The sequence below is a fragment of the Synchiropus splendidus genome, chromosome 10 (genome assembly GCF_027744825.2).
Source record: "Synchiropus splendidus isolate RoL2022-P1 chromosome 10, RoL_Sspl_1.0, whole genome shotgun sequence".
NCBI classification, from domain to species: Eukaryota; Metazoa; Chordata; class Actinopteri; order Syngnathiformes; family Callionymidae; genus Synchiropus; species Synchiropus splendidus.
Genome location: NC_071343.1, coordinates 12,417,641 through 12,429,727, shown reverse-complemented (window position 1 = coordinate 12,429,727; position 12,087 = coordinate 12,417,641). Strand labels below are relative to the sequence as shown.

At 45.0% G+C, this 12,087-nt stretch overlaps 1 protein-coding gene across 2 annotated transcripts in view; it reads right to left on the bottom strand.

Annotated features, from left to right (window-relative positions):
- The window catches only part of kcnh3 (potassium voltage-gated channel, subfamily H (eag-related), member 3), a 95,996-nt gene that overhangs the window by 12,220 nt on the left and 71,689 nt on the right, over positions 1 to 12,087 (bottom strand). For both annotated transcript variants that reach the window (XM_053876718.1, XM_053876719.1), the window contains exons 8-10: positions 9,466 to 9,840; positions 8,831 to 9,030; positions 7,838 to 8,087 (exon numbers count right to left, since the gene is read on the bottom strand). In XM_053876718.1, the coding sequence (XP_053732693.1) occupies positions 7,838 to 8,087; positions 8,831 to 9,030; positions 9,466 to 9,840 (825 nt within the window). The remainder of the gene's footprint in view (positions 1 to 7,837; positions 8,088 to 8,830; positions 9,031 to 9,465; positions 9,841 to 12,087) is intronic.

Sequence of the window (12,087 nt, the reverse complement as noted above, 5' to 3'; positions counted from 1 at the left end):
TTTTTTCCCTTCACTAGTCCGGACTCTCTCCCCACTCAGATAAGAGTACCATGGGATTTCTTGGACTTCCCTTAGCCCACAATACTGGGAACACCAGTCTGACCTGTCCTTCATCTTCTTCCCCTTCACCTGGACCCCACCCTTTCACTTCAAATACCTCGCCAACCCCCAGTCTCTAAAGTGTCGGCCTTCAACAGAGCATCTAAAAATCGGTCATGTTTCACGGCTCTGATCAGGTTTACAGGGAGTGGGCTGAAGAGGCGGACAATTCAAACGCTTGGGATGGAGTGAAGCCACCAGAGAGTTAGTTGACAAGGACTGAGGAGATTGGAGAAAGACAGTAAATAGTGTAGGTGTCAGACTGCCATTGGTTGACTGAGATGAGATGAGGAGGCAGAGTGATATGAAGAGAAGGAGGTGACAACATGAGCAGCAGCAGCAATAAAATCCTCCATCCTGCTGTCCCTTTACCCGACGCCTCTCTCTTGACCTGACTCTAACCCTGTCGGTGATTGAAGATGATGGCCTCCTTACACACTCCCCCTGCAGATCATGGCTTTTCTTACTCACATCAAGCTCTCTGTCAGAACAGAAGGAAGAGAGACGGTACTCAACTGACTGGTTGAACAAGACATTTTCTTTCAATGTAGTTGAGGATTGTGAGTCATTTACTGCAATGAGGCATCGGCATAACCAACATGACCAAAGTCTCGTGCTCTCTCTCGTGCGTCACTGAATGATCGATAATGGATCAATAATTCCATGGGCCGAGGGAGTACACTGTATTTATCCCAAGAGTGCTGTGTCCCAAGGCTCCACTCGGACCCTTGTTTCTTTTGTGCACTAGTTGTGGAATGCTGTGGAAGGTGTCGAAGCCGGTTGCCGGTGATGGAGCTCTCCCGCGTGCGCTCATCCACACTTCAGCATGATAAATCAAGGTGTTTTAATAATGTAAAATCCATCCATTATTAATACTCGCACTGCACTGCATACCATCAATAGATGTTTGCGTGTGTGTGTGTGCAAAACAAGATCAAATAGGGGCTGGCACTTTGTGATAAATCCACCTCCCTCTCGCAGTGAACACAGGTGCAAGCCATTAATTCAACATGTCTTGACCTTTGAGGAACCGACTTCACATGCACGTACACCTGTCCTCACACGCATTACGCATTAAGACACAACACACACACCCTTTAGTCAGTCTATCACCTTTCCTATCCCACGTTTGCACATCCAGGTCTGAAACAGCTGCGGCTGGTTGGCTGGATTAGAAGGCTTTGAAGCACAACCAGAGGAAATTAGATTTTGCCAGCCGAGTGAAATGCGTCTGAGCTTGTGTCCGAGGTGCAACGGCGGGTCTGACCAAACAATTTTCTGCTTGTTTGTTTCTCAACGATGCTCTGGGGATCATTAAGAACCGGGCTGACGGCTGTTTATGTCTTGACACACAGCGCCTCCGTCCAGTTTATCAGTCAAATGGGCCGAGGTTCCTTAAGAGACTGTTGGAAAAGTGTGTTATTTCCCCTTGGTGGCACTTCAGATGCAGTTTCTTGTTAAGGAAAAAAGAAGGATGACGGAGAAAAGGAACAAATCACTACAACCACACACCACACTCATTGAGTTACAAACACACCCGCACACACAGTCAGACCATAAAGGCTATGGTCGTACACCATTTCACAAAAATGTCTGTTGACCTCACATCTGTATTCTATTATTAATGATATTCTATTTTGTAATTTACCCTGGACATCACATGGACTACAGTTTTATTTTCCTTCAGATTGACTTTTCTTTAAGGGGGATCATTGATATGAGAGATGGACGGATCAGTTTCTGAAAGATGTTTGGCTCTACTGTCTGAGAATACCTGAAAATAACTATGATTTCAGAAGCTTAAAAATGTGCTAGTTTATTCGGGCACAGATAAATTTTCATTTATTCATGACTGATACAGATCATCAATTGATCTGAAGCAGATAAACAAATTGAACAGTTTGCAATGAGCCAATTCCACTGATACCACAATGTGATTGTGCTGGATGGAAGCAAAAAACATGCACTTTTTGTTGCAAAACAACACTTTCACCTTGAGCAACCTATTATCCGATTTGAGGGTCATTTGAAATAATACTTGATCTCTAGTGAGCGCATCGATATGAGTCTGTTGGCCCAAAGCTCTCTGAGTTGAAATATTTACATTACAATATGAGAATAAGCCACGCCCATCGAAATACTTGCAGAATCCTTTACAGAAGCTAAAACCCCCTCCTCCCTAGCCACGCCCACTTGGAGGAGGAACCCCTCCTCCCCACCTCTGTTGACAGTGGCCGGCAGGAATCCCTCCCACATGGAACAGGAGCTTGTCGCTGCACTGCAAAGCGTGTTGAAATCACTCGCAGCCAAAGCTCCACTTGCGCCTCAGCCTCGATGGGCTGGCGTGGACTGTCTGGCTCACGTGGTTGTTGAGAGATCGGGGAAATCATTCCACCCAACGGACACTGTATTGTTTATGCGCACACACGACACGTGCGAAATAAAGATAAAAGTATCTTGAATAACACGTCGCTACATCCTATGATCATAGAACACTCGTCCTTCCACGAGCACGGCTGAATCTATCAAGGCGGTGGGTGGGTTCAGAGTGACTGATGATGACCCGTTTTGGTTTCGTCCTTGGCATGAGTCTCTGACACTGCATCAGTCTATCACGCGTGACTCCCTGAGGAGCAGCACCACCATCACTGTCCTATAGCGTGACTGAACCCCTAATTATTTGCTGAACGACTGCGTGACTCAGTGGCCACATGACAACAGGTTCAAACGCGCCTTCATCAGTAAAGTGCGCTCAATAAAGACAACATCAGATCATTGGCTCTTGGGTCCTTTTCTCCCAGTTGGTCTGTGACAAACTGATACAGAATTTAAATCTCATTTCATATTTCAAAGGAAAAATCTCCCCTGAGAGATGGTCCTGCTTTACCCCCTTTTAAATCACTGAGGTATATCCATGAAAATAACTTCAAACGTTGATCACGTTTTAGTTTTAAACTGGAACTTTGCCTTAAAATTAAATATTGTACTTTTGTAGATGGACTCCTCCGGAGAACAGTAATTCTCTGCGTGTGCCAAACAGAGTTAAAATATTGACACGCAGCAGTGCTCGTTCACCAACTCCTGCCATGTCATTGTGGAGCATAAATCCTCCATTTCTCTCATTTGCCCCTCCAACTCTATCATCAGTTTAATTTCCACTTAAATCCAGATGAGATTGCTGCGCAGGTGAAACTGCCAAACTGACAGATGATAGCTGAATATTCAACCATCTTCAATCATACTTCCTATATTTAATTCAAACACTCTACCCATCCAGACCACATGAAGATCTTCCTTCATTCACAATGTGAACCATCACAGTTTGAGAGGCAACAACCGTTCACAAATGAAGATTGCGGCTTAGCTTCAAATCCAAACTAGACCGTTAATCTAAGTATCACTTCAGCTACGAAGCCCTGCTTCTCATGTTGATCTAATTCACTGGAGGCAGCATGTTCCAAACAATGAGAAACCAGACAATGGCTGGTAAGACAGAAGCAACAGAAGCTTGGGCTTCTCTAGTACAACATGGTTCTTTAATCTGGTTTGGATGAGCTGTTTCTGCCTGCAGCTTATGTCTCCATCCACAAGGTTATCATGTTAACATCGGACATGAAATATAGAGACACACTTCACACTGTGTTTGCTTGGAATAAGGTTTGTGTGTGTTGTTGTACTTGACTCCAAAGTAAAAGGAAAATTGCTAACCATTATGTTATTATTTCTATTGGAAATTACAATAAGGGCATGTGCTCTATCTTCATTTGAAAGGCACTTCAACACAACCGTCCTTTATTAACCCTTAAGGTGCCAAAGTGGTTATATAACGACAAGTAACATCACTGCATTTAAACAAGCCTCAGATTGAGACGAATAACACAAAGCTTCATGTAATGTGCAATGGTCGCTGCCGGGTGACGTCATAATATGCGGGTGACATGAAGCGAATTTACTTACTTTTACTTACTTACTACATCCCAAAGTTTAGGTCACACTGATGATTCTTCTCCTTCACAGTACACCTTCACCACACTGTTGTGAGCAAGAGAGAGCTGAGCCAAAAGGCAAAGTTCCATCCAGACCATAGGGTCATGAGCTGTGGGTCATGACCGAGATCCTGGATACAAGTGGTTGGAATCGGTTTTCTGAGAGGGTGGCGGGCGTCTCCCTTAGAGAGAGGGTTAGAAGCTCTGTCACTCTGGAGAGACCCGGAGTACTGTACAGCCGCTGCTTCACCGCTTTGAGAGGGGTCAGTTGATGTGGTTTGGGCTCAGGAGGGGTCGACCCAGTACCATGTGGAGGGATTACATCTCTTCACTGGGCTGGGAGCGTCTTGGGATCCATCCAGTCGGAGCTGGTGGATGGTGCTTGGGAGAATGGTGTTTGGCACTGCCTTTTGAATGTGCTTTGATGGATGGATGGATGGATGGATGCCTTCATCTTTAACAGCTACAGCCTTTTGAAGTTGTGAATACTGTATCAAAGTGGAATATTTCATTGACAAACCTCTGACGCCTAATAGGTTAATATAAGATAAGCGAGTTAAGATAGAGCCCCAATGTGGAAATTTGGCACCATCAAAGTAAACTGAACATTAAAGCCATTAAAGACAAATACTGAACAAAAAAGATAAATAACCCTATATAAAGCAAGCCTCCATTAATGGAGGTGGTGATGAGGCGAACTAGCATCATGACTCGCTGTTCTATTTGTTAAATAGACTTGATGGTAGAGCACCCTTGTCCACATCATCGTCGTGACTCAGCAAGCCCAGAGCCGATGAGCTGTCCTCCAGACTTGTATCGTATGGCTTCATCTTTTCAGAGTCCAGTAGCGGTGACGTCCCCGGAAGTTCTAAGAACAACTAGACAGCTTAGGGAGGAGAATCTACTGTTACATGCAGCTGTGTCAGAACTGCTACAGTGTCTCAAGAAGGTCACTGGCCATTATTTCACCCCTGGAGTCTTCCCATCGTCTCCTCATGCAGCTCGGCCACTGTCCCCACAAGACAAAGTTGAAGGGTTAATTACTGGTTTACTGGGACTTGGAGAGCGTGTTCCATGTGAGGACATGGACCATGGCTCCCAAGCATCTCATGGCTCACAGCAGAGCAGTGAGAGGTTCGATCAACAATCTAGTGTAAAGCCAGTAAAGAGGAATGATAACATTTCCCCATGCAAGTCTACAAACAGTCGCCTCAGTGCAGACCCACAGTTAGAAGCAACTGTTCTTCAACCCTGTCACCAAGAGAAGCCGAGGACACATTGTCCTTATTGCTACAACTCAACGCATTATTTGGATCAGTGTGCCAACTTCCGTCGACTCTCCAAGGAACAGAAGTGTCATTGGGTTGAGTCCAACAGGAGGTGCTGGAGGTGTGGTCACCGCCACCAAGCAGCGCAGTGTCGACTCAGAACAACTTGTAAGCTCTGCAAAGGGAGACACGTGGAGTCCTTACATGACCTCAAGAAGAAGCAGCCAGCAAAAGATGCAATTCAAACTACACCACCAAGTATTGTCCTTCATCTGGATCGGCAGGTTAGTGGTGGACATGTGCTGCTGAAAATCACCAAGGTGCTCCTTAGAAACAAAAACCGCAGCATGGAAACCTATGCACTTTTAGATGACGGGTCTCAGCAGACCATACTCCTGCATCCAGCAGCTAAGCAGCTACGTCTAAAGGGGAGGCCGGTGGGTTTCTCCATCAGTACAGTGTTTCATGACATCAGAGAAGTGCACGGGTCCATCGTGTCATTCACCATTTCCCCAGCAGGCCAGCCAAGAGCCAAGTATAAAATTAGAAGGGCATTAACTGCAGAACAGCTGTCTTTAGCCAAGCATCCACGTTTGACAAAGACTATGCTGCAGAGTTATCCGCACCTCAGAGGACTACCACTGCCGTCTCGTGACCAGGTTCACCCACTCCTCCTGATTGGGTCAGATTACCCGCACCTGATCACACCCATCAAGCCAGTTCATCTCGGTCCAAGAGGCGGACTAACAGCAGTGAACACAAGGCTGGGATGGACTCTTCAAGGCCCGGTCAGGCATTAGAGAAGAACATAAGCCTTGCCCTCCAACATGAGGAACTGCACTGACATGTAGAAAGGTTGTGGCGGCGAGACACACTTCTCTACTTCAGTGCGAAGTTCAAGACAGGGTCAGGAAGCAATCAATGTTCTGCAGGCAGAGACAACCAGAACGATTTAGCTTGAAGTGAAAAGCATGTCGAGGCTGCAGGCACCCAAAGCGGAGTGCTGAACAACAGTATCGCTGACAGTGTGCCTTCACCTCTAACCCGTTTCAAGCTACAGCCTTTTGAAATAGTGATATCAAAGTCAAATATTTCATTTAAAAACTCCACCAAAAGGGATTAAGTACAACAACTTTGTTTCCCAGATGAATAAGCATCTGACTTGAATAAAGTTTGAAATGCGACACTCCTTCAACTTTGCATTGACAAATACATGCAACCTTTTCGTCCAGATATTAAGCAGTTATCTACTCAACTGAGCAAAACCGAGATCATTAAAATTCTGAAACCTAAGTGTGAATGGTGGTGTGTTACTTTGATCCCAGTGAAGTCCGGTCCAGAGTTCGCTCCACCTCTTGTCAAGTGCCAGCTGGGATTAGTTCCAGTACCCTTCCACCCTGCCAAGTTTCTGATGAGCAGCAGACTATGAATAATTCAGGTGCTCCAAACAGCAAGTGGGCAGATGATATCTCTATTCTGAACAATGGCAGTCATAAGAGCTAGAAGTCCAGGGAGAGTGAGGACTACGGCTGACTGAGAAAACTGCTCACACCTGCCCTTAACAGATGAGCAAATGCAGTGACTCGACATGGGGCAGCAAACCAAGACAATCTGTTTCTTAACCCTTCAGGCTTCCTACTTGTCAGATGAGATGAGGAGATGAGATGAGATGAGATGAGATGAGATGAGATGAGATGAGATGAGATGAGATGAGATGAGATGGAGATGAGATGAGATGAGATGAGATGGAGATGATGGAGGTGAGATGATGGAGATGAGATGAGATGATGGAGATGAGATGAGATGAGATGAGAGAGATAGAGATGAGATGATGGAGATGAGATCAGATGATCGAGATGATCGAGATGAGATGAGATGAGATGAGATGATGGAGATGAGATGGAGATGATGGAGATGGAGGTGAGATGATGGAGATGAGATGAGATGATGGAGATGAGGTGAGATGATGGAGATGAGATGAGATGAGATCAGATGATCGAGATGATCGAGATGAGATGAGATGAGATGGAGATGATGGGATGGAGGTGAGATGATGGAGATGAGATCAGATGATCGAGATGATCGAGATGAGATGAGATGAGATGAGATGAGATGAGATGATAGCGATGGAGATGAGATGATAGAGATGAGATGATGGAGATGGAGATGAGATGATGGAGATGGAGATGAGATCAGATGATGGAGATGAGATGATGAGGATGAGATGATAGAGATGAGATGATGGAGATGGAGATGAGATGATGGAGATGAGATCAGATGAGATGAGATCAGATGAGATGAACTTGGAAAATGCTGTAAATTGTCTTGATCCGTCAAATACTTTACTACTGAATCATGTGTTCAGGCTCGTTCAAATAAGATTCTTATATGGAACGGATTTCATTCTATACTTGAATGTGAGTGGAATGAAAACAAAAATAGAACAAAAATACTTCACCTGTGGAAACAGCAACCCACACTCACCAAGTATCGCCAGCACCGTGTTATCCTTCAGGACCTCCATGGATCCAGAGCACACAAAGTAGATGGCCTGAAGCGCGTCTCCCTGCCGGATGAGGAACTCGCCGGGGGCGCAGAAGGAGGTCTTGATGATGAGCGAGAGCGAGCGCAGACAGCCCCTGCTGGCCGACTCAAACAGCGGTAGCTGCAGCAGCTCCTTGTTGAGATGCATGGCGATGTCGGCCCTCAGCTCGTCTGGGAAATCCTTCAGCAGCTGCAAACAACAGTTTATTTTGGTGAGTGAGCCAAACGTGCCCGCAGCGCTTCCCTTTTTACCCCCAACATACTGTGACCTTGAGTGTCAGCTTCAGCTGTTCTATCAATGAAACAGTGAAAACAGAAACAAACCAAGAGTCTGTGCTCAGAATATCCTATTGTACTGTTAGAAAAAAGCTATGAATCAGTTAAGAGTCACGTAGCTGCCACACGAACCTTATTATGCTTCCACCAAGACATATACAGTGGTACTTCCGTTCGAACAAAAATTTCAAACAAACAAAACAAAAAAAAAACACGGACCGATCAGCTGACGCACGATGCCTGGATGGATGAGGCGAGTCTCGGACAGAGCGTGACTTGGTTTATGACTTTGTCACAGCCAAACTGCAGAGAAGCGCACAGTCAGAGCTGGACACGCACCGGGCACCTCTTCACTTCTGGAGAGACGTCACTCACTCGGCAACCCCTCCCACATGCAGCGGCCACACACATAGACGAACAGCGCACCTGCAGCAGACGCTCTACATTCACTCCTACAAAAGACTATTTTAAGGCTTGGAACACATTATTTCTTTTTCCATTCATTGTAATGGGAAAAATCGATTCAACTTTCGAACGGATTGTGGTCGAGAACCGAGGTACCACTGTACTACTGATGAAGTTGCATCATTTCACTTATTTATTTGACTTACAATATTATCCTTAGATGGAAGAGAATTCTGATGAAATGCCTCTCACCTCATTGACATCGATCCCATTATTGACCGACCAGGTGGTTTGGAAACATTCCAGCATGCGCTGCTCCAGAGCTTTAGGTAGACGATGGACTCTGATAAAGTCCTTCAGATCCTTGGTGCGAGTGTGGTATAGCGAGCGGCGGGAATACATCCTCTGGATTATAGCTGTCACATTACCAAACACCACTGCGTGCATCAGCGCTGCAAGACAGAAAGAGATGCTCCTTTATTACACCACTGGATGGTGTTCGGGTGAGATATAGATTTCATTAGAAACTTCCTTCCATATCTGCATTATTCTCGCTGAGAAAATCCCGTAATACGCAGCAGTAAGCTCTACTCGTGTCTTCATGTTGTAAAAGTGCAGCGTTTAAATGACTTAGTGGCCTAAAACTGCTGAACCACTGCCTCCAGTGGATTACTGCTTCAACAAAAGTGGTATTAAAGATTTTATTTAAAGAACACTCCAGGATACTCGGAAACACCCGACAATCATTAAAGGAAGCACAATGTGGAGGGAAAGGAATTGAGTTTAAGCTGATTTTACAAAGGAAGTTTATTGTTCTACCTACAGACTGACATATGTTTGCTAAATTGTGATTGTGTGGACACTTGAATAAAACTAAACTGTCTTACCACCGATGAGCATGGTGCAGATGGAGAAAATTTTCTCTGAATCTGTGTTTGCAGAAACGTTCCCAAACCCCACGCTGGTCAAACTGCTCAGAGCAAAGTAGAGGGAGGTCACGTAGCTGCTCCGCACAGATGGGCCACCGGTGAGCATCCCAGAGCCGCTGCCTCCTCCAGCGGCTGGCACCGCCTCGCCCCCGGACATGTTTCTGTAATACTGGCTTGAGTTCCAGGAGACCTGCGTCCCAAAATCTGATCCCGAGATGTTCCATGGGCTGCTGCTGTTGGCTGGGGGGATGCTATCTGTGGTGGGCACCGGTGACAGGATGGAAGAGAGGAAGTAGGGGGTTCCAAGACGCTTGGCCAGCTCATGAAGCCATCCTGAAGAAAAAGAACAGAAGAGCAAATGAAGATCATCAGTTGTCTAGCCTCTAAAGTGTAATGTGAATTTTAAGAAATCTAGCAAGCCATCAATGACATAGTGGGGATGGTATTAGTATTAGGGGAATGGCATCCATTGTGCATTACATCCTCCTGCGTGAGCATTTATACTGCACGTTACACTTCACCTTATGTTACAGCATGAAAGCTTGGTGAGCTCTTCCCAGTTGGGGGGAGTTTGGAGGGGGTGCAAAATCTCATTGTAGTGAAATTGCTGTGGAGAACCTTGAAATGCATGTAGGGGTCTACAGTACATAGTTTTTGTACATGAACATCCAGTCACACCCAAAGGGAAGGGTGACCAACCGCTCTACAATTAACTTTTCTTTCTAATATACGGAGCAAAAGTGCTGCACCATTCATGATGCCAATCCAAACTTGTGATTTCTGTGACTCATATAAGCATTCAACATTCAAACACTGTGAATCGATGCAGTCGCTCCTTAATGGACCAAATCTGAAACAGCCTGTCGAACTCACAGCACGATCATCAGACATAAACGCAGGCCTCAGTGGAAGCTCGTGGTCTTGACGGAAATTTGTTTAGGAGTGGATTTGAGACAAGCTGACTGATATGTAAATCAGCAACAGACAGAAAATGGACATTTTCCTTTACTGTTTATGAAGGAATTATTTACATGAAAACTCACGACGTCTGGATGACGACAAAAAACGGGTGTTGTCATTGTCTCCACTTCCTGTAAACATCTGAAAAATGTATTCCTTCAGATAATTCTAATTAAATTTCCCCATCATTTCTAACAATGTAACGCGATCCCTTGCAGCGCTAAAAGCATTTCCTCCCTGGCTCTAAGTGCAGATTCTCTGCTGAGCTGTCTGTGGTCCTGAACTCTCGCTGTTTTTCTTGCGCTACCACAGCTCCCTGTGGGAAACGAACCATGTTTATAAATCACTCACAGAGATTGGAGATCTTGGAGGAAAAAACAAAAAGAGTTTTCATCAACACACATTGTGCAGCATGGAAACTGGGAATAATATGCAGTGAAAATTGGAGCTAATAAAGAGTATGGTGATTGTAATACTGTGATAGAAAAAAAAAAAAAACCTAGTTAAACAGGAAGCTGACTGGTATATTTTTCTGAATAAATAGCCCAGTAACCCACTGCGGAATACGTTTACAGCTACTGCTTCTCTCATAGAAAGATACCAGTGGTCCAACACTACTGAGGATAAAAAATACTACCCGCAACTATTTCTGCTTCTACTGCTGCTCCTGACTTAATGTAGCTTCTACTCCATTTCTGTTACTCCCGATACTATGACAACCTCAACTTCAAATACAAGTATTTCTACTGCTGCAACCTCGAAGGACAGGACTGCAACTGTCAACTATTTCTATATTTCGCTTGCATATCTAATGCTGCTGCTAGATCTACAACTACTTGTAGCTTCTGCTGTTGCTACTATGTAGTGTACTACCTACCCTACTGCATTAACATCTTGCACGACCACGGCTACATCCACTGCTAATGCCACTGCTGCTCCTGCTATTTTACTCCTACAGCTGCTGCTATTTTTGCTACTACTGGTTCATCTTAAGACAGCAGATACTTAACACAGCCACTGCTACTGTTACCTCTGCTATCTCTGGCATGATGAATTCTAGCACAGATAAATGGCATTGTTTGCTGATATGTCAGCTGGACAACCATGGTTCACGCCGTTTAGAAACACCCATAGAGACTAGACCCTTATCAGTCCACAGCATCGGCGTCTCCTCCTGGTGGAAACCATCTGTCTACTTATCAGATTGTTTGCAGTCTTCTATATCCCCTGTAGGATTGCCACAGAGGGAGACACGGGTGAAATATCAATAAAGCAGCGTCTTATTAAAAGCATCAGTCTCGGAGCAAATCGAGACGCAAGAAGGTACGTCCCTCTGCAAAAAGACCTCGATATTACAGTTTGTTCTTGCCGCTACGGTGTGAAAACTGCCTCTGCAACAGACCAAAGAAAACATGCTGAGACTTTTATTGGTCTAATTTCATTGTGTGAACTCATAAAGCCAGATAGAAAGAGACGATCTCGCTCCATATTCATTTAGGAAAACCTGCAACAATCTCCTCAGGACAGCTCTTAACACTGCAATGGAAAGGGCTCCACAATTTGCTAATGGATGAGTACGATTTCCCCTCAAAATCTATTAGTCACAGGATATTAGCTCCG